The sequence below is a fragment of the Cordyceps javanica genome, chromosome 5 (genome assembly GCF_051103115.1).
Source record: "Cordyceps javanica chromosome 5, complete sequence".
In the NCBI taxonomy this organism is placed as follows: Eukaryota; Fungi; Ascomycota; class Sordariomycetes; order Hypocreales; family Cordycipitaceae; genus Cordyceps; species Cordyceps javanica.
This window is the reverse complement of record NC_139299.1, coordinates 3,187,541-3,210,938: the sequence shown is the minus strand read 5'-3', so window position 1 is coordinate 3,210,938 and position 23,398 is coordinate 3,187,541. Positions and strand designations below refer to the sequence as shown.

Here is a 23,398-nt window from a genome sequence, read left to right as displayed (position 1 = left end):
CAGATGAGTGGAGTAGAATTTAATCCGTATAGAATTTTATAACAAGTTTCCGCCTGAGACCTGGTTTGTTAGCGCACCAATGAGTCCGTAGAAGTGAATCTCAGCCCGGTTTGGCACGTACCCAAGAGCCTGGCTCTACTGTCCTAAACTCGACCATTGCGGCCTGATTCGCCCCGTCAGCTGCAGCTTGACGTTTAACAGAGAGGACAGTGTGGGGAACACAGACTTACCAGTAGTGAGAATTTAGCTAAATAGAATTTGGGATGTTCTGTCTTCTCAGCGGAGAGTACAGATACGCACAGCGTTGCATCACACTGCATGGGAACGCGCCGCCTAGCCTGGGTTCGATGCGGTTCTGCATAGGTAGATGGGCCATCAATGGCTCACAGATGAACAGGCGGTGGGAATCATTGGTGGGAAAACAAATTTCGCATTCCTCAGCAATATATTCAATCTGAAAAAAAGTGACAAGCTTCGTATAACTTCTTGATAGCCCTACCATGACCTTGAAAAGCTGCTCATCGACTAGCTAGCACACTGTTTGTTTCCGAAAGCAAGTGGTTTTCGTTGAAACTAGAGAGACACGAAAAATGGATTCTCCTCATGAGAAAAGTTCGCCTCGGTCTCATCCTATTCGGCTTCCGCGATGTACTCCGAGATCGCGCGGAGAAAAGCAGTTCTCTCTGCACATCGATCGCTCTGGCCGCAAAAGCTATTGCGGACGCCGCAGAGTACGCCCTTCACCCCAGGGTACGGAACCGCAAGCGCTGTGAATATATCCTCGAGTTCTGTATGCTGCTTCGTCTCAGTGTCGTTGATCTCATCAATCTTGGCGCCCAGGGCTGCAAGTAGGTCATGAGTGGAACGGCCCGTTAGATTGGACTTGGCCGCCTCCCGATGCGGCTCATAACGGCTGGTTTTGCCAAAGATGGCAGCTTCGATTTTTGCAAATTCCGGGTGGCGTTCTCTTGGAGCCATATCCAAGCGGTCTCCATGAAGCTCGTACATGCATGCAAACCACTCGTACTTCATCATTTGCTCTCTGCCACACAATGCTTGAGCCAAAATGGCGTCAAGTGCACTTTCCGGCCACTCGTCCTCCTTAAAAGAAGTGACAAGCCTGCACGACTCGGAGCTGACGCGGAATTTGACATGCTCCTTGTATCCATTTTCGAATTCTTCGCGCTCAGCTTCGGTGAGGTGAGGCAACACTCGCTCTTCTAGATACTCTAGAATGAGGCCATTGAGAAGTTGGAGCTCAGACTTGTCGGGAAGTTTTGGCATTGTTGGACGAGTATAATTGGAGAAGATGTAGATTATGCGGTTGAACAGACTCCCTTGGGCGATGAAAAGTTCTGGAATGAGATATTTGTGAGAGAAAATTGTATGCAAGTGTGCATATTGTAAACATAGAGAATGAGGGAAGATGCAAACAACTGCGGCGGCTGAGAGCAAACGGACCGTCCTCGCCACGATTCCAGATGTGAATGCGGTACCACCAGAATCTAATCATTCACTACTACGGAAAAGAAGAATTGACCAGATTTCGAAGCTTTCAATTGACTTTTGATTAACTTTGAGTAACTTTTATTGACTACAATGCTGCTTCAAGGGTCCACCGGAACTGGTCCAACGGCAAAAGAAACAGGTAACCAGCCAGGTTCAGTCCTAGATGATCAGGCCCTTGGTCTGCTTGCCCTGTTCCTCCTCAATTTTCTTGACATTGATGTTCTTCCACGAAAAGACGCATAGAAGACAAAGGGGCATGAAAGCCGCGCCAACAATCACCATGAGCCGCATGACATGAGCATATGCCCCGACAACGGCCTCGCGTTCCAGGGTACCGTCTGCAAACGACTGTTGTATCCGGATGTCGCCAAAGATTAGGGTCGCATTAGCTTTTGAGGCTTCAGGAAGACGTTGGCGAAGCTGGTCGGGTATCATGTTGTTCCACATGGCACCAGCTATGGCGAAACCGATGGCAGCTCCGACGCCTCCAAACAGACCGCCAATGGCGTTGACGGCCGCAATGTATTGATGCGTGACGGGAGCCATGATAGCCAATGTACTGCACGCACTGAAGATCTCGCTTCCCAGGCCGACAAGGAATTGGGTGAAGACGAGCATACCTATAGGGGCGTTGGGGCTGCGGAAGGGGATCAGAAGGGCAGTGCCGAGAAGCATCAGCGGCACGCCCGCATAAGCAGTCCACTTGAAGTCACCAGTGTAGCTGATGAGGAAGCCGACAATGGGTGCAAAGACCGCTGCAGTGAGCATAAAGGTGTTCAAGATGTAGCCGGCCGTGTCAATCTGCTGCCTGTGAACAACCTGGAGATAGGAGCTGAAGTAGCCGTTCCAGCAAAAGATGGATATATACATGAGGCCGACGAGCAGACTTGAGCCGATGATGGTTCCTTGCTTCAGGTAGTGGAAGGGCAGGAACTGCTTTGGCGCGAACTTGGCCTCCCAAATGTAAAACACTGGCAGCAAAACCACCCCGAGGACGATGATGGCAATAATGTACGGAGTAGCCCACTTCTGGGGAGCACGGCTGGCCAGGCTAAAGGGCAGAAGAAGGAATGAAAGTGCAAACATGAGGATCAATATTCCCAGAATATCAAACTCGATGGCGTAGAACTTGATCGACTGTAGCTTGGTGCGGCCGGATGGCGGTCGTTTCTGAATGATGCCCTCCCTGGCCGCCTTGCGGAACATGGACGACATGAGGGCGAGTGCCGGGATGCAGCAGGCGATCAGGATGATGATGAACGCGCCAAAGGCCCAGCGGAAGTTGACCTGCTCGTAGAAGAGCTTGCCGAGCGCGGGGCCGGCAAAGGCCGTCGCGATGCGCGGCGTGTTGCTAAAGCCGATAAAGATCATGCGGTTCTTCAGGCTGGTCATGTCGGCGATGATGACGCCAATGACGTACCGGATGCCCAGGTGGCCGGTCCAGTAGAGGGTGTGCGCGGCGACGTAGGTCGTCACGTTCTGGGAGACGGCCTTCATGAGCATGCCGACGACGCAGACGGTGAGCATGAAGAGGAAGCCCTCGACGCGACCCCAGATGTCAATGATCTTGGCGAGGGCCAGAGGAGTGCACGCGCCGATGATGGTGGACATGATGCTGCCGATGTTGAGCAGGCCATGGGACTTGAATATGGAGGTGATGTAGGGGCTCAGAGCACTATCAAGGGCGTTTTGAAGATAGTCGACGAATGAGATCAAGTACAGCCTAGAAAAACGTAATTGTCAGAGCCCGTGTGGGAGGATCGGCGGCGGCGCGGAACAACCAGCAAAGGTCAGCAAACTCACAGCGCAAACATGCTCCAGAGCGTCTTCTTGGTCCAGATCGTGGTGATGGCACGGACGCGTCGCACACCCTCCTGGAACTCATCCGAATCGGACCCGGCACCATCTCTAGGGCCGGGATCAACACGCGTCGGGGCGCCCTTCTCGGCATCGTTGGTGTAGGCAACGATGTCAGGCTCGGCCTGCCGCTTCTGGTCTGCTTCAATAGTCGCCATGACCACACGACAGCAGGTTAGATGGAGTTATTTATGGAAATACCGACGGCTTCAGCTCGAGCACTATAGTGATCACAGAGGTGTTATTCGTGCGAGGCAAGTTTCACTCAACCTGCGGGCGCAGGCGACACTGTTAAATGTACTGAGAGGTGTCGACCCCCCGGCCCCCCCCCCCTGGCGATACCTATGGGGAATGGATTGACCATGAGGCAAAAGTTTTCATGCGAAACAATCTTCGCCATTGCAAGTTAGCTCGACCAAATGAGATGGATATCAAGTCGCCCCAGCTGAACTTGCCAAGCCAAGCTTCTGGGCCTGGTAATAACAAGCATCAGACAACGGCAGAACGGGTCTGTTTGCTGGTTTTGGAGGGCCCCCGTGTGATTGTATCCGCTTCAACCAGAGCTTTGTAAGTTGTTGGTAACTCTAAAAATCCCAAATGTCGAACGACTCGACTCCCTTGGCTCGGCTCTCTCGGTAGCGTCCTGCTTGCCGAAGTCACTGCCGGAAGGTGAGTCCCAGACGCCTTGCGAACGGGAAGACGAGGCCATTCGCTTCCATCTCAAACTGGTGCTTGCCGCAGCTTTTTTTTTTTTCTTCTTTTGTAACATGACAGCCTCAAAATTAGTGTAAACTACTAATAAAACGGTTGATTAGCTTATAGTTAGCGGCCGCTTGCTGCAGTGGGAGACCCTGCATTGAACGGATCCGCTTCCCACATGGGCGAGCATGCGTTGATCCCACAATGCAGCAATACTATGCAAGAATTTTTTTTTAATTAGGTTTGATATTGTGTACTTATCAGTATGACTTGTACTGAATGTTTCTCCCAATGTCCCTGCTCAAACTCTATCTCTTTTCGAATTTTTCATGTTTCTGCTTCAACTCGTTTCTCCTCTTCTTGTACTCCGTAGCCCTGCTTGACTTGTACCATGGAAGCTCGGTCTTGTTACGTAGCAACAATGTGACTGCCTAGCAATGTGATATTTTTGATGGAGCCATGGGTTTTGCCTCCCTTCTGGTAGATAGTTGGCCAATTGTAGCCCCAGCAAATCATTGCATGGAGCAGGTGACCGAAAAACCATGTTCAGTGGCGACAACAAGGCTGTGGAAGCCGAGAAACTAATAAATGGGCACATCAAAGTTTCGGTCTCACCTAACCCCTCATGCCCTCCTGCTGCTCGAGTCATGTGCGATTGATAAGATGGTTTGATTAGATTAATCTAGTAGCCAATTGCCAGGATGCCAAGGTTTGGGGTGGGAAGGGTGTGTTGAGGGATCCCTGGACATTGCAGTACGGAGTATGAGGGAAATAATTCTTAACACATGCAACTACTCAGAAAATAAAAGTACAAGCGAATTTGCTATACTGGTATACAGGCTGAGTAGGGGGGGATCAGCATTACCCTTGCTTGGCACTCTTGCCGCCCCATGTCGCCCCATGTCGCCCCGATTGTGTTGTTCTGGATTGCCATGCACACGAGTCTTCCTCGGAACTGGCTCGGGCTGCCCATGCTCTTCCGAGAGAGGCTCATTTGAGAGGTTATCAGTAGCGATCCTTGATTTGGCGCTCGCCGTGCGCCAGTTGTGCTACTTTTCCAGCCAAACCCCCAAATCTTCACGAGCGGAACAATGCCTTCAGCATCGGGTTCTGTGACGACCATAAGGGTGCTGATCGCCGGTGGTAGTTATGCCGGCCTCGCCGTCGCCGTAAACCTGCTGGATCTGCATCGTGGCGTCTCGCCTCGCATGCACCCTGAGCCATTCGTTCCCGAACAAGACTGGCCGCACATCAATTTCCAGATTACTGTCGTCGACGAGCGAGATGGCTTCAGTATGTGAAGAGGAGAAACCCCCCCCCCCCCGCAAAGTAATCGCAACAACGAGCTGACACGCTTGGTCCAAAGTGCACATAGTAGGTGCGCCTCTCGCAATGGCCGATTCGGCATATCGCAACAGAGCCTGGGCACGGTTCAGAGACATGACGGACCTGCAAGAGGAAAACGTCACGTTTGTGCACGGCAGCCTGTCACGCGTGGACTGCGCTGCCAAGACCGCGACGATTCTCCGTCATGGAAGCAACGAGCCCGCCACCATTGAGTACGACTACTTTTGCGCTGCGACCGGCTGCCGCAGAGTATGGCCGGTCGTGCCGCAGTCGCTCACCTTTGAGGACTACCTGGTCGAGACGCAAAAGCACATTGACGAGGCTGGAAATGCCGAGCACGGCGTCCTGGTCGTCGGAGGCGGCGCGGTGGGTATCGAAATGGCAGCAGAGCTGAAGCTGCTTATGCCTCATGTCCGGGTGGTGCTCGCGCACTCTCGGGACAAGCTGCTATCGTCGGAAGGGCTCAGCGACGAATGCAAAGACGTGTCTCTGGAGCTGCTCAAGGAGGCTGGCGTGGAAGTGCTGCTGAACCATCGTCTTGAAAGTCACAACCCTATCGAGACTGCCGATGGTTCAATCAAGTACCAGGCCAAATTCACCAACGGGGAAACCCTCAATGTCAGCTTGGTGATAGTTGGGGTTTCCCAGAGCATTCCTGCGACCGATTTTCTGCCCGCAGAGGCCCGGGACACCGACGGCCGAGTAAAGATCCGGTCAAAGTATACACATCCCTGTCTCTCTTACTTTTGATTCAGCAGATCGGGATGCTAATGGATAATAGTTTGATGCTTCCTGCTGACATAGCAAATGCCGAATACCACTACTGTGCGGGCGACGCAACAAAGTGGTCTGGCATCAAGCGGTGCGGCGGCGCTATGCGAGCCGGCCACCTGGTCGCCATGAACATCCATGAGCATGCTCTTCATGACATTATTGATCATACGCCGAGGTATGGCGAGTTGTCCGAGATTCCACCCATGATTGTGCTGGCGGTTGCCAAGAAGGCTGTTGCTTCGGGCCCAGATGGAACCAGTGCCGGTGAAGACGTCTTACAAAAGTTCTTCAGCGATGATCTATACCTTTCTGGTGAGTTAACGCAATCAAGTGACATGTATGTGTTCCATTGGGCTAATTAGAGCTATAGGTTGTTTAAATTGGATTGGTGTTAAAATGCGTCCAGGATATAATGAGTCAGTATAGCGATAGCAAAGGTGATTTGCGCCGGTAGAGAGTTGGTCCAATAAAAATTTAGACTCACTTATTTTCTCGACCGTTAAGGAAATCTAGAAGATGTCTCATTTTGGATCTGGGGGCATGGGTTTCAGAATCATCCTTCGTTTTTCAATCCTCTCTCGAGTCTAGGGTAGGCATCTTGGCCCAATGTGCCAAGACACGATATAGGTTGAAACCGCACGCACTGTTATAATATAGAGAGCAGTAGACGGTGCCGAGAATCAGCAGAGCAGTGAGTTTTATTTTTAATAGTAGTCGCTCTGGATGAGCTACTGATGGCGAGTCTATCGTCCTGTAAGTGCAACTGGTCGTATCACTCAGTACCTCCCAACCCGCTGTTTGTCCCCATCACGTTCACAAAGATGCAAATCAAAAGGAGAGCAGCCCAAAGTATATTCGAATCTGAATTCTTGATTTAAGTAGAGAATTCACGTATCTAAATACAAAGCAAACAGCTGCAACGACCGGATAGCCACACTACTTTGGAAATAGCATGCCTGGCTGGCTCTCCATCCGACGCCACGCATTCGTGCAAAGTGAGTGGATTCATCTTACCGCCGCTCACGCCCGGTGAGTGACTCTGCCGTACGACTTCAGGGGAGTTTTGACCGTACGCTTGGCAACGGACATGAGTTTGTTCAGGGTACCGTCGTCGCCAATGGTGACACACAGCCATCCTTTTTCTGCGACGAGCAGAGAGAAAACAGCCTGTTGGTTCCTATGTCGCAGAAGAGGCCATCTGGCCCTACATAGTTGGGCCCCCAAGAAGTTGCAGACCAACAGAGCTCTTCGGCCGAGTGCTGAGTTATGTTGGACACAATCAGACGGTCTTCCATCCAAGCCTTGCGAGGCTGTAACGCACATTTACCGGGCCGAGCTGTGGGGAATATTATCAGCAACCTTGTCCGAGGCATCTCTATTTGTAGGGATAGATATTACAGTCAATAGGGCCGTCGTCGGGACCCCGTACCGTGAACTGGCATGCCTGGTCGTTGTTCTGCGTTTCGCTCACCTTCTCAGCATAGGCGGTCGTTTGGAACTTGAGAGCAGCGCTGGGAACATCGTCCGTATTATCCTCATCCAACCGGACATTTTTTAATTGTAGAAGCAGAATGCCAGAAACACCTTTTCGTGGAAGAAAACACTGATGGTGACACGAAAGGTGATGTGTGCCGTGGCTTCTGCGGACCAACGGGTGGCGATGCTAACCGAGTTCCTCTTCAGGGCTGCAGAAGTAAGAGTCTACTCAATTGAGGCATCATCTTGAATGAAATTGAAAGCTGACATTACAATGATACGTACAAGTAAGCCATAATTATATACATAGTTAATACTAGCGAGGTAGCCTTGTACAACGATAAACCATAGGATAGAGTCAATACAACTGGCTTATTTGTACGCATTTCTTTGCTTTATATAGAGCTTTCTTGCGTAGCATCAGATATTACTAGGATTGGCGGAATTCTATTTGTTTTGCAACCACAATGGCTGATGTTCTCTTCCAAGGCTGCGGCTCGGCTTGACTTTGTTTGGGTAGATGGCACATTTTCATCAACGGTGAGAGGTTGCGGGCGCGCCGTTCAACCTGATTTGGACATTGGACTATCTCAGACTGCGGTTTGGCCTCGGAGTGTTGTGGCACTTTGTCCCATGACGTTTGTGGCGCCCCTGTTTGCTTTCACCAGCCAACGCGGCAAGCGGTAATCACGACGATCATCGCTTGTGCGACACGGCCGCTGCAAGCTCCAGCAATTCGACGGCATAAATGACGTTTGTGGCGCCCTCCTGCGCTTACCAGTCCTAAAGCTGCGATTGCACAGATCATCGCCTGCCAGATGATCGTCGCGAGCTCCGTTGGAGATTGCTTAAATGACACCAGTCCCCTGTGCTCGCACCACATCTCGACTCGACAAACCTCCACGCGTATCATACCATAGTTCCAGTCTGCACAAAACGCACATGATCGAAACACACTTCAGCCTCCGCGTATCATGAAGTCAATCATTTTCGCTCTAGCGTGGGCAGCTTCTCTTGCAAAGGCAGTCATCACGCCGGATGCCAGGTAAGATCCGGTCCCGACGCGAAGCAGTCTAGGCTGACTGACTGACACTGCGTAATAACTCTTCCATCGCGTCAGTAACGGAAACCTTACCATCGCGCTGTTCGCGGACAGCCAAGGTGACGCGTGCAGCGCCAACGACATCAGCAACGCAATCTCGTTGACCACGAGTTCGCTGCCCGTGAGCTTCACATGCTTCAACGTCGGCGACATCTTCTCGCAAAGCAATACCTCCACGGAATTCACAAACGGCTCGGCCAACTATCACGACGACGGCGACCAGCGCAACGGTGTCGCCTGGCGCCTGCAGAACCAGCACCTGTACGATGCCAAAGCCAACTACAGCCGCGTGTGGTATGCGCAGGCCAACGCGTCCAGGATCGAGCCAGGCAAGGACGGTTCGTGGGTTTTTTACACCTACGCGCTCCCTAACTGCGAGCAGCTCGCAAAGGAGCGGCCGTCCAAGCCGGACGAGCACCCCTGGTACGAGACCAGCTGTCAGACGGGCAGAGACGGCCAATGCAGGTCGACGCCGGGGGCAATTGTCAGCTTCGGCATCAACACGGCTGCAAGTTACAACCCGTCGCACGGAGGCTGCGCGACTTGGGCCAAGCAAGGCATGGCGCCTTCATCAAGACGTGGCGCTGGCATCAAGGCTCTCACTCTCGTTGGTGTTGTGGCGCTATGGCTGATTAGCTGAAGAGAGATGTGAATCCTTTTGTATTTACGTTTACCGCGCGCAGAATGCAGTCAGTCAAGACTATTAAAGGTATTTTCTAAAGAGTCCGAGTTTGAACAGCCAGCCTAATCTGTTTGACGCTGCCTGCTATCCAATCACGCCTCTCCAGACGCTACCATGGCTCAATGCTACTTAGCTATCAAGTAGCAGCACGAGCATACATTTGAGAGCCTACACTACTGCTCTGTAATATATAGGCTGTGACTAGGTATTATTTATCGTATGGACGCTGCCAGCCAACATTGTAGCTGAAACATGGCTACAGACGTACCGCTGGTGCGCCCAGTAAATAGCAGCTGTCAGCTTAATGATTCGACTACAAAATTGGCAGTATTCTAGGAACTACATTCTCCTTTACCTTGCGTGGCCGCCGTTTCGTGAGGACTATACCATTGTCTGCGGATGTGCTCAATACGGATATCAGCCCGCATTGAAGACGCGCGGTTGCAAATCCAGAAGCCAATCGATGACGGCCACAAACGACAATAATACATGCATTTGAGTTGGGCAGGACATCCCGATGTAGGTTTCCAACTGCCGCATGAATCGTGCTTACTTATGCTTCAATACACGAATAGTCACTTCATTGTGCATGCTCCTTCTCCTCTGCTTTGGGGATTCTGACCATGGTAGCCGCAATCAGCGCTGCTACAAGAGACAAGGCCAAGCCAAACCACCAGATAGCGCGCATACCATCCAGGCCGATCTCTCCTGACGGCAATTGGTCAACCTTGGTTCCTATAGAGTCGGACACTGACGTCATAATGGCAAGTGTCAGGTTCTGAACCGTGACCAGCAAACTGCCTGCTGAGCCTTGGTAGGATCTCGGGACACTAGAAGTGATGAAAATGGTTGCTGCCGCAAAGCTCAAGTCTGGGCCCAGCGACGCCAACGCTACTGCTGGCATGGAGAGTGCCCAGTACGAAGTGCTTGGTGTTTGAGGCAGAAAGAAGACGTTTCCTATGCCGAAAAACACCATGCTTGTGGCCAAAATCCAATGCCCAGGGAGTACGTGGAGTGTTCTGGACACTAGCCAAACGGCAGCAACCCCAGCCAGCGCATTCGGAAGGAGATATAGTGCTACCTTGAATGGCGAAGCCGCTTGATATCGAATCCAAAACTGAATCGCATAGAACTGCCAAGCCCCAGCTGAGGAGGAAGAACATTAGCGCTGTGACAGGGAAGCAGGATGCAGTCCGCTCAACCTACCATAACCACCAAATCCAAATACGTAGCATAGCAATACGGGAACGAAGCCTGGAATTCTCCAAACTCCATTAGGCACAAGCGGCCGTTTTACGTAGGGCGCCGAGAAGTAAAACGCAACCAGCATGAGGGAGCCTACAATGACAAGTGAATATGTGTATGGATTCCACTGCACGGATGAGCCTTGCGTTAGCCCGAATAGAACCAGTCCGCTGCCAAGAGATGCTAATGCCGCACCGACATAGTCGAAGTGCTTCATGGATGGCAAGTCGACTGAGCTGCCATCTCTGGCAGGTACAAGAGGAGGGATGGTAAAGTACGCGGCGAAGGCGCAAGCGCAGAGGAACATGGATGTGCTTCCAAAGATCCATGGTAGATGGGAACTAAGCGCGCCACCCTGCATCGCCCCGATCCAGAACCCGAACGGCGCACCAGCTGCCATCATCGAGAAGACGCGTGTCTTGCGCATCCCAGGGTTGTAGACTCTTCCCAGGATGCTCATCGAGGCTGATACGAGTACACCAACGGCCAGCCCTTGCATTGCGCGGGAAACAAAGAAGAGAATCTTGAGCCTCGGTGAGATGACCAGCGCAGATACCGCGTTCCAGACCGCCTCCCATAGAAAGGCGGCCACCATCAGAGGTTTCGGCGGAGCCAAGTCGGCCAGCGGGCCGAATACAATGACGGACAGGCCGCTCGCAAGGCTAGACGAGCCGATCAACCATGGAATCTGCGAGGGCGCAATGTCCAGTGCCTTTCGAAAGACAAACTGATTGACGGTGATGTGGCCCAACGTCAGGGAGAAAATTAGCTGGCCTGCCGTGCAGACGAGGACGAAGATGACCTCGGCCATGAGGTTTGGTAGCTCAGGCGGCACACCCTGGGGTAGAAGACGAGCTGGACTGCCCGCTTCATCTGGCAGGCCGCCCGGATCTTGGCGGCTGTGAGACTCGACAGGCTCAACCTGCCTGCTTCGGACACTACCAAGCTCAATCATCAGTCCGGGGGATGTGACGTCTACTATATCCCGGCTGTTGACCGCCACCAGCGATGGGGTCTTGGTGGCACCCAACGCCTCCGCATGGGAGGTGGAGGGTGAGGTGAGGTATTCTGTCTGCGTCTGCGTCGCCATTATGTGTCGCCTCTGGTATACAGTTCGTCGCTCACACCGTTGCGATCAAAGAAAACAAAATCTCAACTTTGTTCGCGACGTCGAGATGGAGCTTTTATACCATTGCAACCTGGCGCCACCTTTCTGACTAATGACCGTTATCGCACTTAAAGCGGTGTATAGAGGAAGTTGTTGCATGTGCGGTAGGAAAACGGCATTAAGAGGAGGTCATGGAATGAAAGACGTAATTCGCTAATTCCTTCCTCCACATAAATCTATGCTGCTCGAGAAGTCGTGCGTTGAGGTAACAAATGAAGACATGTGTCACGCATCGCAACACACTGCGGAGTCACGCTAACAGCCCAACACCGTCAACTTGCCAACTTCACCATCACTGATCGCATTGGGCTGCGCAACCGTCTAGTCCATGTATGAAGCTCCGATTTCATCCCCTTAAAAATGACTGGCAGTCCATCGCGCTGTCATCTCCGCTGACGGACCAGAAACCCAGCCGACAGTCCTGCAGCAGGGAGCTCGTTTGCACTCCCGCAAGCCTTGCCGAGACTTGCTGCTCGTCCAGCCGCGATCTTCTCATCGCATCACCCGCCAGGACGGTCTGCCCTGACACAAGATCCGATACTACTATGGCAACTCATGATAAGGGGGAACCTCTGCCAGCAATAAACGCCATCGTGACAGCCGCTCCCAATGGCGACGCTCATGCTACAGGCGCTTTGGATGCAAACGCTGCTTTGGAGAGCAGCACGCAAGACATAGCCGCAGACGCGGCGAACACAGCCCTGGCATCCCGCCCTCGAAGATCTCTGAGAAGCGCAGGACGCGCTGCAGAAGAGAAGATTGTCAAGAGAACCGTGAAGATCATTACCAAGCGCGCACAGCGCAAGTGGGACGCAGAGCGTCTGCTCACAGACCCCAAATCACCGCTAGCCAAGGCCAATCTACGAGTAGGTCTTCGACTACCCTGTTCCCATTCTGAAAGGGGACCCAGAAGATTCTCGAGGTATTGACTCGAAACAGACAATCCTGTCTTATCCCATGGCATGGAGCAGCCTCGACGAGGCAGATCATGCAGAGATTCTGGCCCTCTTTCCGGACCAGAGCCACATCCGCACAGCCGAGGACGGCACGGCGCAGCCAGACATGGCGTCTCTGATGAACGACGACAGCTTTCGCTACGACTGCGCAGCGTACACTCAGAACCTAGCGCAGGGGCGGCACGACCCGGAGTGGCTGGCGCAGGCGTGGGCGGCGCACGAGCGGCGCAAGGCGGGCGATTTTAAGGAGTTTCTCCGCACAAAATTTGAAACCGACTGGGAAGTGAAGTTGCCGCCGGAAGTTGAGCCAGATGTAGACCAGCACCAACAGGAAGAGGCGGCGGACGGCAAGCAATCTATGCCAACTGATGAAGCGATAGGAGCAAATGGCATAGCGGAGTAAGCATTTATGCTGGGGTGCATGCTGTTATCTGTCAGACTTTACGCTGCGGAAATATGCTCGACAAATGGTCGTTGAACTTGTCCGCCTAATGTCCATGGCTTCAGCCTCGTGGTGCTTTCCTCACAGCAACGTAGCACCAGCCGTTCATAGCGAGGCTCAGTCGCAAAATGGCATGATCAAATTGCACAGTCGTGCACAGACATTTATCAGCACGAAAAACAACAAAAGGAAGTGCTGTTGTGGATGCAATACGTAGCCAGCGACAGCGTTTTTTCTGTCTGTTATGCACGTCGATAAGATGACTCCTATGACAGGCGTAGAGCGTCAACTCATTGGTTCTTGACATATTTCGACCACGCTTGCAGCAACGTACAATACAATCAACTACTGCACGATTCCGATCATTTACAGTTTCACTCATACTATCAGGCGCTGCTTGGAAGAACGGCGTTGAAAGGTTGCTCTGCATGGCCTAGACGGCCGACTTCCCCACCTTGTAACCAAGATCTGGCGCTACAAACAATTTTCTGTGCTGGACCACGGAAATTCCTTTCCCATCATCACCGCGCACTGCAGCTGGCATACTTTGAGACTGCCCAATCAAGAGACTTGGTGATTAAATCACGCGCATGATTTGTTCATATATAATGACCTCCGCAAACCCAACACACACACGTTCGCACAGCTTGCTACTGCTGCAGAAGCTGCTCAACTTGAGAGATGGCGCAAGCCCTCTGACTCTATTACTCGATAGCCTCGAGCAACCAGCCACGCCAGTGGTCTCAGAATTCACCACAAGGGCCAAAGTGAGCATTCTTCAGTACATCAGATCATTCATTTTCGTCAAGCAGCAGCTAAATAGAGGGTTCTCTGTAGCTGTCCAAGACCAAGGTCATCTTCCTCTCATTCGCTACCATCAAGAAACCGCACAACGTAGACGTCATTTTAAGAGCCACCGGGAAAGACTTCAAAACCATAAGAAAAGAGCTCTTGTCTCATTACCCAAATATTGACCCAGCGGCAGCCTCTGCAGGTGATCGCAGCATCTCACGTATGCTACCAGACTTTTTCATGCCTGTGAACTCTCGCTAATAAAAGAATTTGTCACAGGCGCGGTCGTAATCATAGATTCCCTGAATGCCCTAGCATCTGCAATACCACAGGCTCTCGCCAGCTTTCTCTCCGGTGTCATCACGCCGGCCGCTTCTATTGTTGCCGTTTACCACACCGACGTGCCGGTGCTCCTTCCCAAGACTTTCAGCGAGTATGAGCCGGAGCCCTTCACGATCCTCTGTCATCTCGCAACGGCCATCTTGCGACTCGCAAGCCTGTCGCAGGAGATTGTGCGCCAACGCGCTCGCGACAAGGCGCTGGTCGAGCCGGAATGGGGTATCAATGAAGAGCGCGAGGGCGTCCTGATAGGCCTTCGAGGCAAGGGCCGCAGCACCGGTGAGGTGGAAGAGAGTCGGGGCGTCGTGGTGACTATGGAGCTGCGACGGCGAAGCGGGCGCACCGTTACCGAGACGTTCATCCTGGTGCGGCCGGATAAGGGCAAGAGCAGTACGGGGAAGCTACTGCTGCGCAGCGATCACCCAGTCTTTGCGGCACCGGGGGGTGCTGGTCATGGGGCCGAGGAGGAGGAAGAGCTGCCAGAGAGTACATTTAATTTGGGCTTGACAGAGAAGCAGAGAAAGGATCGCGAGGGTATTGTGCTGCCGTACTTTGATGCGCAGACGGAGGTGGGCGGCGGCGATGGCGGCAGGATCTTGTATGAGATGGGTAGAGAGGATGACTTTGACGAGGAGGAGGATGAGATTTAAAACAAAATACCATATTTATGATTATACTTAAAAACTGCAACATATGTCACAGTGCACCAGCTGACTGTGAGACTGCTGTAGGATGCGATCACCCAGTTCAGCATGATATGGGGCGTAACACTACGCCGTCAATGTACGCAAGGCTTTTATTCCGAGACAGGATTATAGAAAAAAATTTGGGCCAAGTTTCCAACAAATTTCAACAGGCAGGTCATCTTTCTCATTGAGGCAGCATGTCGTCATTGCTCAAAGGACGACATTCGTAGTCGCCGGCCGAAAAGTTTGGCGGGGCGGCGCCGGGGCAGATTGATGAACCCCCCTTGCCGATCCGTGCCACGCTCTCTCCCCCTGCAGCGTCAACCTCGAAACTTGCCTACCAACGGGACAAGCAAACCTTCCGACAGCACCAGAGCAGCATTGAGCCGCGATTCACCGTCCTCGATACGCTTTTACCCTTCGCACAACTCATAACAACGCCATTTTCCGTCGAGGATTGCTGCCTGCAGCCGGGCCTTCAGTGTCACGCGCACCGTTGCTTGTCTGGACACGTTGTAGAAAGTCGGCAACCACCAACTTTCTCCGGCCGCCCGTCCTCTCTTTTCCGTCCCTTCTTTGCGAAACCACATATACAACCCGCAATCATGATCAGATCAACGCAAATATCACGGCTTGATGGTATGTTCTTCTTCCTCCCCCATTGCAGCAGCGACTGTTTGCCACCTTGCGCAATAGCCCGTTCCAAGCTGACAACCATTGCAGGCCTCATGCTCTGCGCCTCGGTCGACGACGAACAGGTTTGCTCTCCCACAGCCCTCTAACCCCCCCCCGCCGCGAAGCAACTTCTCTGACCCCTCTCTCTTTTCCCGTCGTCCCCCACAGTCCGAGTCCGCCCTCGCCGAGGTCAAGAACCAGGTCCGCCAGATCATGCGCAAGCTCACCCGCACGTCGGAGCCGCAGGCGTCCATCGAGTCGGGCGCCTACACGCTGCACTACCTCGTCGACGCCGACGTCGCCTTCCTCTGCATCTGCGAGCGCTCGTACCCGCGCAAGCTCGCCTTCACGTACCTGGCCGACCTGGCGCGCGAGTTCCACACGACGCACCCTCCCGCGCAGGTGCACAACCCGTCGCTGCGGCCGTACGCCTTTATGGACTTTGACACCTTCATCGCCAAGACGCGCACCACCTACGCCGACGCGCGCGCCGCGCAGAACCTCGACAAGCTCAACGACGAGCTGCGCGACGTGACTAAAGTCATGACCAAGAACATTGAGGACCTGCTCTACCGCGGCGACAACCTGGAGAAGATGGGCGAGATCAGCAGCCGGCTGCGCGACGACAGCAAAAAGTACAGGCGCGCGGCGGTGCGCATCAACTGGGAGCTGCTTCTGAAGCAGTACGGGCCGTTTGCGGTGCTGGGCTTCATCTTCCTCGTCTTTATCTACTGGCGCTTCTTTTGAGTACCTCCTGGTTGAGACGAACGTGGATGTCGTGACAAGTAAGTGGTGTATAGTGCCTCTAATAGCGAATGGAATTTCACTTTTTTGAATGGGGAACTCGGGTACAATACAAAATGAGACATGGCGACAAGCAGGTGGCAGAACCAAGTCAAACACAAAAGAGGAACATAAATGACACAAAAGGTATCTTCTTCGCAGCATCTATGTACAGTATCAGGAATGCAAAGGAGAGGGTCATGACGCAATTCCAGTTGTGCCCCAATGCAAGGGCTTGTCAAGTTTGTAGGCCGTATAAAAATCAATATGCTAATGTCCGTGATAACGCCGTTCCGTGTGTCCCCGGTGCAATGCTAGATGTGTGTTCATCTCCGATGATGGAAAATAATAATGATGGTATCGTGTAGTGGTCCGTGTCGGCTATAAGGTTTCTTGTTTTATCCTCAACGATGGCGTTTCGGGCATCGTTCTGAGATGTTGTTTGCTGTTTGCTGTTTGCTTTTCGGTTTGAGTTTTTGGTTTACATGACAATACACTTGTCCGTCGACGGTAGCGACAGCGGCCGCGTCGTGGGCAGCGTCGACGGCGCGTGCTCCCACTCCATGTGCTCTTGTAGCGCGGCGAGGTCGTCGAACTGGTTCTCAGGCCGCCACAACTCATCCTCGTCGTCAATGTCCTGCGGCTCATTGGTGGCGGCGGCGTCCTCGCACAGCGGGCATAGGAGGCGCGCCAGCCAGTCGCCCCGGACCGGCGCCATGTGGCTTGCGATGGCGATGGGCGGGTACACTACCTGCTTCGGCGCCTGGCCGGACCGCGTGACGCCGGTGGCCTGCCACTCACCCAGGGCCGCGCCGTAGGTATCCTGCAGGGGCGTCGAGGTCGGCAGCAGCGAGCCGCCCGCGCGGGACTGCGCCGCCGCCCCGGAGGCCGTCTCCGGCAACGAGTCGACGCCCGTCCGCGTCGTGGGCACGCGCTCAATGTCGTCCCACAGCAGGTGGCCGTCGCAGAAGTCGCACACAAACGCAACGTCGAGGTCGCCGAAGCGCTCGAAGCCCCCGATGGTATAGCACTCGCTGACCTCGTCAACCTGCCGCCGCTGGCAGTCGTGGTCGCTCGCGGTGCCGGCGCGGCGGGCGGCGACCCAGGCGCGGTGCCGGCGGTGCAGGAGGAAGGCGCCGAGGCACCGCTGGGTCGTCTCCTTGGCGCTGCTGAAGACGCGCTGGGCGGCGCGACACTGGGCGCGGTGCAGCTGCCGCTGGAGCGACTTGGTGTCGCGCACCCAGACGGCGTCGACGGGGCCTCCGGACCGGCTCCATTCGCGGATGTTTTGGACGTGCATGTAGAACTTGCCGCCGAGGGCTCGGAGCTCCTCGAGGGAGGCGACTAGAAAGAGATCAAAACAAAACCCGCCGTCAGCGTTTATAGTTCTCGGCAATGAAAGAGGCCCGCCGCCACGGTACCCGCGCGGCCTTTGCGGGGCAAAACAACAAAAAGGGCTTACATGTCCGATCGTGCTCGTAGTGGGATTGGCTCTTGAGGAGCGGCGAGAGCTCTTGGAAGTCGGCCTTGGCGTCGTTGAGGGCGCGCTCCATGGCCCGCTGCAGCTCGTACTCGTCCGGGCCCCAGTGGCGCTTGTCGGCGAGGCCCAGGAGGCGCAGGCCGTCGACGAGGAGGTTGGCAATGACGGCCAGCAGCGAGCCCACCGAGTCGAAGCCCATGCTGGGTGGGCGGGTGAGGCGGCGTTTGGCCTCCGCCTAGGCGAGGAAGAAGGGGCGGCGGAGGGAGCGTGGTCTTGGCGATTCGCGGGAGAGGAGTGCGGTGACAGATGGCGGAAGACGGTGATATTTCGAGAGAGAGGATGGTTGTCGTGGTCAGAGTAGAGTGTTGCTCGCTGCAGGGCTGCGCCCGCGGTGATGAAACCGTGGCCTGGTTGTACCAAGAAGACGCGCCACCAAAGGGAGGAAGAGGAGGGGCGGCCTCTTGTTTCCGCGCCCCAGCGTCAGCCGTGTAAGGTGACGAGAAGAAAACGACGACCAAGATGCCAGAAATACTTGAAATGATTTTTTTCTCGCTCCTTATATATTATTACTTTACAATCTTAAACTTCTACCCAACATAATCAAGACCCTGAAATCAAAGCCCCCCGTCTCAGTTCAACGGTAGTAGCCCTTTTGTTACAAGTGCAACTACCGCTCAGACCTGCTTCTGGTTGCGCATAAAATCATCCGAAGCCCTTGGCTGTTCACTGTACCAGCTGGCCTTGGTCTATTTCGTACACTAGACGCCAATTATGATTAACCTCATGACAGTCTCGCCAAGGTCGGTGGAATAGACTGCTTTCACCACATCAATGAGTCGAGGGACTGTTATATCGTTCCGTACTCGATTCACTTGAGCCACAACTCAAGATACGGCGCTGAAAAGCTCACAAAAATCTCGGTTGTCAAGGACTGGTGGGCTCTGACACTAGGCCAGGGCTATTTCAGGGCGGTAGCCATTATTGAGTGTGCCAGCAACTATTGTACGGCGGATTCGTCACCATCTATCCCTTCGCCTTGCTTCTCTCAGCCAATTTCTTGATATCAAGACCTGCTGCACGTAAGATAGTGTTTGATGCTGGCTGTACATATGAAAACAGAATAACTGATCTGAGAGTCGCACTTGGGGACAGTCAGCATGGTTGATATCAAGTAGACAACATGTAGTAAACAAAAATGGTCCAAATACCCATATTGAATGTAGTGATTCCAATTTCTTTCCATAACATGTGGCTGAATCGATAGGTTGTCTATCCAAAGCAAGAGACTGTTTCGGGCGTTTTACTTACAGATTACAGACCATACGCCATATGTATATACGCTTCTAGTAAGTTTTGATGATTAGACTTAACAGGAAGTTATAAAAAATTCTTTTAAAGATTCACAGTAATTGCATGCTTTCACCTAGTTCCCTCCATAATACACCCGGTCACTGTCAGCATAAGAGACATAGAACTGGAGACGGATCAATATGAGTTTCAGCGGTGGACGAGTGGTGGTAATTTATTTGGTGCCCTAACGCCGTCTTATTACATTTATACCGAAAACCTTTCGGCCACCCTTGGTGCTGTCTGTATTCAGTACTGGAGAGCAACTTATGAAATCTGGATTCTTCGGGGAATGAGCTCCGGCTGGTCACCATGGTGCTGATAGGGCGGTCAAAAATGGTGTGAAACGAAACCGGGGACTATTTAGGGGCATGAGACAAGGCAATCAATCAGTGGAGCTCTGCCCCGTTCACAGACACTCTGAAGAATCGAGGTAGGAGACTTTGCTCCTACACATAATCGCTCATTGAAACTAGACTGACGACCGGTCGAATGCCGATTTCGGTGCGTGCGTGGCCGTAGTCACACGATACTGTTGAGACCTCGCTTGCTCTCTTGGTCTTTGAAGTCGAGGCGGCCGTTTCCTCGACTCTTTGCGACATGAACTTTGATTCGTACACGCACGGGACGTATCAACTAGAAACGCTGAATAGCATCCAACTATGCAGAAGCTGGCCGGACCTTTGGATCGTGTAGATCATGCCCGCCATGGCTGATAATGATTGGCTACGTGCTCACTATGGGTAATGAGCTACTTCCAGCTCATGAACGATACTCGTAAGCCCTCTTGCTTCCCCGCATAGAAATGTGGCTTACTTACGAGTCGCTCTGGTAGCCCGGTGCTTCATGAAGAGTAATTACAAGACCCCAATTTCACGCATTGGCCTCGAATCTTGCATACGGTGCGCGATGGGAATACTCCTTGAAGCCGAAAACTGCCGGTTCAGACACCAGAACAAAAAGCTGACAGCCAGGCCGGGCGTCCGGGCCCCTCATGTCTCGTGAAGAATGCAAACTAAAAGATAGAATCCATAAATTCTTCTTTTTTTTGGCCAGCCACACTTTCAAGTTTTGACATGATGGCTGAGACTAGGGTAACCCATGTCTCACTCTAGTTGTTTGCCAACAACCGCCGGGGTCCCGGGCCGGGCCGGCGGCCCAGGGTTCAGGCAGGGTCGCAGAACATGGGTTCAGAACTTTTATGGGAATTCCAGAAACTGCATTTACCAGATCCTGTTGCAATGTACTTGGCTGCCGGCCGATCAAAAGCTTGGTGCTCTTGTCGGAGAGGCACCACGGCAAGTTCGGCGAGCTCATGATGCACGAGCCCGATTTGGCCACCATGTGTGCGAGACATTTGCGTACGTTTCCTGTCAACTGTCCTTTCAAGTTTTAAGTATTCAAACGAATCCCCTTCAATCTCGATACTCAGTGATCTCGCTATTCCGTATCGACTTTTGCGGCTTGAAACCTGCGGCAAACTGCGGCGGAGGCAATGGACCACGGAGCTCAGCATCGAGATGCGGCCGTTGCCCGCCGGGATGACACTGAGACTACGCCTCTGCTAAAGTCTCGAGCTTATAGTGTCTGCGCTGTAAGCTCGGCTGTCACGCGGCAAGCTCCCGATGCGCGGCCCAAGCAACTGGGGCCGAGCTGCGACGACTGCAGCACCTGGTGTCAAGAGGGCATCATGCTCGCGACATGTGCTACGCCTCTAACATTGACATGCATCCTCCAGTATTCCATCGAGATGTCGAGCCTCGTGGCAGCGGCAAGACTGGGCAAGATTGAACTGGGAGCGGCATCATGTACGGTAGCATCTGCAGACGCCAAATATTTTTGTTCCGTTGCTGATTCCTTCCAACAGTGGCCAACATGTCGGCGTTGATTACGTGCTACGCGATATTTCAGGGTTTGGCTGCAAGCGTAGATGCCATGTGCTCCCAGGCATACAGATCTGGCGAGACACAGCTTGTAGGGCTGTACTGTCAGCGCATGATGCTTCTCCTGCTCGGCCTGACGGTTCCCATGGCGATTTCATGGCTTCTTTCAGACAAGGTCATGTTCCATCTCCTCCCAAATGCAGAGTCCGCCCGCCTGTGCAGCTTGCATCTCAAAATATCAATCTTGGCCATCCCGGGGTATGCCGCCTTCGAGGTTGGCAAGTGTTTTCTCAAGGCGAAGGGACTCTTCACAGCAACCACCTATGCGCTTCTCGTCGGTGCGCCAGCGAATGCAGTTTTGATGTGGCTGCTGATCTGGAAGTTCCACCTCGGCTTTATTGGAATCCCGGTATCAGCTGCCATTACCAGGACATTGCTGCCTATCTTTCTATACCTCCATGTCAGACTCGTCGACGGCTCTCAATGCTGGGGTGGCTTCGGCAAGGGAGCGTTCGTCAACTTGAGGACAATGATTCGATTAGCTGTACCGAGAATTGCAATGATCGAAGCTGAGTGGCTTGCCTTTGCGATCATGACCATCATCTCCATTCAGTTTGGAGTCGAGTATCTCGCAGCCCAGAGCATCCTCACTGCCATGATGACATTGTCATACCAGGTCCCCTTTCCTTTGTCCATTGCTGCATCTTCCAGAGTGGCATTTTTGATCGGATCCGGCCGGGTCAAGAGCGCAAAAGTCGCGGCTGGGGTGGTAAGTGACAGACTGATGCTTTCGTGCGTGACTCGTGGTGGGCAGAGCTCTGATCCTTGCAGGCCGTAGCTGTGTCAACGACATGGACTTTTCTAAACTTTATCATATACATCATGCTGAGAGGCCGGCTGTCGGGAATCTTTCTCGACGATGAAGAGGTCGCCTCTCTCGTTGCATCGGCAATGCCAATAATCGCCGTCTCGACCTTTTTCGACGGTGTTGCGGTGGCAGCGCACGCGCTATTACGCGGCGTTGGAAAGCGGTCCAGTGGTGGGAAAGCCAATCTCATTGCATATTACACGCTCTCCATTCCCCTCTCCATCGGCTTTGGTGTTGGACTTGAAATGCGGATCAAAGGCCTTTGGATAGGCTGCATCCTCGGACTTCTCATGTGCGTAAAACACTCGGCAAGTTGGAGCTATCAACCTACTGACACAAGACTAAGAGTGTCAATCACTGAATATGTTTACGTGTTTAACGGTGACTGGCACCAAGCCGTTACAGACACAGAGGCTATCGCCCCGAACTATTGAGGTGGCCTTATGGAGCACTCAGACACGAACTACAAGCGCGCGCAGAGGCGCTAATATGTATTTATATTTACATTGAATGATAATGATGCCCTACCTAGGCTGACTAGCCTATATAGCATCGCATCATCATCGGACGGGCATTGTAAATGATAACAAATAAGCTGGATTACATTGGCCATTAAAGAGATGAAAGAGTACTGAAGGTAGTGACTTATCAATTTTTTTTTTACTTTCTACTGTAGTATAGATAGACTTATTCCTTGAGCTTCTTTATTCCCCTACGTTACTATACTATCACTTAGGTAATACGGCGACGTTTTTTCACGTATTCCAGCTCCGCCCTCTATCCTTTGAAGAAAGCAATCGCGCATGGAAAGAGCAAGGTCCATTTCAAGCTTGGTAAGAGATGGCTGGGCAGAAGTATAAATCAGGCTATCTTAGATACTAAATATTTATACTCTATCTAGGTTGAGATAACTTTAGTTATCTAGTAGGTAGTAATATATTCCTTAAAGATGACTATAATATTTATTTATTGCCAGTGAGGAGTATAGCTTCTAATCTGCTAGGAATAAATATAGCATAGACTAGCTACATGATAATGTATTATCTCAAGTCTTATCCTCAGCTAATAGATCTCCAATTGGGGACGATGGGTTGGCGCGAGCATGCCCATTTTCTCTTGTGAGAGCCTGGCGTGTAGCTGCAGTAAATAATGGGATAGGCGGGTCGGATAACGAAACTACTACCTAGTTAGTTGCCACCTTACTCCTCCGTATTAACCACCGAACTGCGCTGTGCCCTTGTTTTGGTTGCTCCTACACTGTGGGCTCGAGAGAAGAGGAAGAAGAAGG

The 23,398-nt window shown here is 52.7% G+C and overlaps 9 protein-coding genes across 9 annotated transcripts; 5 read left to right on the top strand and 4 right to left on the bottom strand.

Annotated features, from left to right (window-relative positions):
* Positions 1 to 630: 630 nt before the first annotated feature.
* V2A60_008194 (uncharacterized protein) lies at positions 631 to 1,284 on the bottom strand (the record flags this gene model as incomplete). Its single annotated transcript, XM_083259467.1, has 1 exon — positions 631 to 1,284. One exon carries the CDS (start codon positions 1,282 to 1,284, stop codon positions 631 to 633), a length of 654 nt encoding a protein of 217 aa, XP_083115593.1.
* A 384-nt stretch (positions 1,285 to 1,668) lies between these two features.
* V2A60_008193 (uncharacterized protein) lies at positions 1,669 to 3,524 on the bottom strand (the record flags this gene model as incomplete). The annotated part of the gene is made up of 2 exons (XM_083259466.1): positions 1,669 to 3,232; positions 3,313 to 3,524. The coding sequence occupies 2 exons, from the start codon at positions 3,522 to 3,524 to the stop codon at positions 1,669 to 1,671; spliced, it is 1,776 nt and encodes a 591-aa protein (XP_083115592.1).
* A 1,632-nt stretch (positions 3,525 to 5,156) lies between these two features.
* V2A60_008192 (uncharacterized protein) lies at positions 5,157 to 6,548 on the top strand (the record flags this gene model as incomplete). Its single annotated transcript, XM_083259465.1, has 3 exons — positions 5,157 to 5,358; positions 5,432 to 6,131; positions 6,194 to 6,548. The coding sequence occupies 3 exons, from the start codon at positions 5,157 to 5,159 to the stop codon at positions 6,546 to 6,548; spliced, it is 1,257 nt and encodes a 418-aa protein (XP_083115591.1).
* Positions 6,549 to 8,636: 2,088 nt separating this feature from the next.
* V2A60_008191 (uncharacterized protein) lies at positions 8,637 to 9,404 on the top strand (the record flags this gene model as incomplete). Its single annotated transcript, XM_083259464.1, has 2 exons — positions 8,637 to 8,707; positions 8,783 to 9,404. 2 exons carry the CDS (start codon positions 8,637 to 8,639, stop codon positions 9,402 to 9,404), a joined length of 693 nt encoding a protein of 230 aa, XP_083115590.1.
* Positions 9,405 to 10,026: 622 nt separating this feature from the next.
* Positions 10,027 to 11,781, bottom strand: V2A60_008190 (uncharacterized protein; the record flags this gene model as incomplete). The annotated part of the gene is made up of 2 exons (XM_083259463.1): positions 10,027 to 10,592; positions 10,653 to 11,781. 2 exons carry the CDS (start codon positions 11,779 to 11,781, stop codon positions 10,027 to 10,029), a joined length of 1,695 nt encoding a protein of 564 aa, XP_083115589.1.
* A 623-nt stretch (positions 11,782 to 12,404) lies between these two features.
* On the top strand, positions 12,405 to 15,038 carry V2A60_008189 (Elongator subunit IKI1; the record flags this gene model as incomplete). Its single annotated transcript, XM_083259462.1, has 5 exons — positions 12,405 to 12,725; positions 12,799 to 13,214; positions 13,973 to 14,024; positions 14,095 to 14,269; positions 14,329 to 15,038. The coding sequence occupies 5 exons, from the start codon at positions 12,405 to 12,407 to the stop codon at positions 15,036 to 15,038; spliced, it is 1,674 nt and encodes a 557-aa protein (XP_083115588.1).
* A 641-nt stretch (positions 15,039 to 15,679) lies between these two features.
* V2A60_008188 (SNAP receptor SEC22) lies at positions 15,680 to 16,496 on the top strand (the record flags this gene model as incomplete). Its single annotated transcript, XM_083259461.1, has 3 exons — positions 15,680 to 15,713; positions 15,798 to 15,832; positions 15,918 to 16,496. 3 exons carry the CDS (start codon positions 15,680 to 15,682, stop codon positions 16,494 to 16,496), a joined length of 648 nt encoding a protein of 215 aa, XP_083115587.1.
* A 517-nt stretch (positions 16,497 to 17,013) lies between these two features.
* Positions 17,014 to 18,211, bottom strand: V2A60_008187 (uncharacterized protein; the record flags this gene model as incomplete). The annotated part of the gene is made up of 2 exons (XM_083259460.1): positions 17,014 to 17,876; positions 17,995 to 18,211. The coding sequence occupies 2 exons, from the start codon at positions 18,209 to 18,211 to the stop codon at positions 17,014 to 17,016; spliced, it is 1,080 nt and encodes a 359-aa protein (XP_083115586.1).
* Positions 18,212 to 20,854: 2,643 nt separating this feature from the next.
* On the top strand, positions 20,855 to 22,544 carry V2A60_008186 (MATE family efflux transporter; the record flags this gene model as incomplete). Its single annotated transcript, XM_083259459.1, has 4 exons — positions 20,855 to 21,167; positions 21,227 to 22,011; positions 22,074 to 22,402; positions 22,457 to 22,544. 4 exons carry the CDS (start codon positions 20,855 to 20,857, stop codon positions 22,542 to 22,544), a joined length of 1,515 nt encoding a protein of 504 aa, XP_083115585.1.
* Between the last annotated feature and the right edge of the window lie 854 nt (positions 22,545 to 23,398).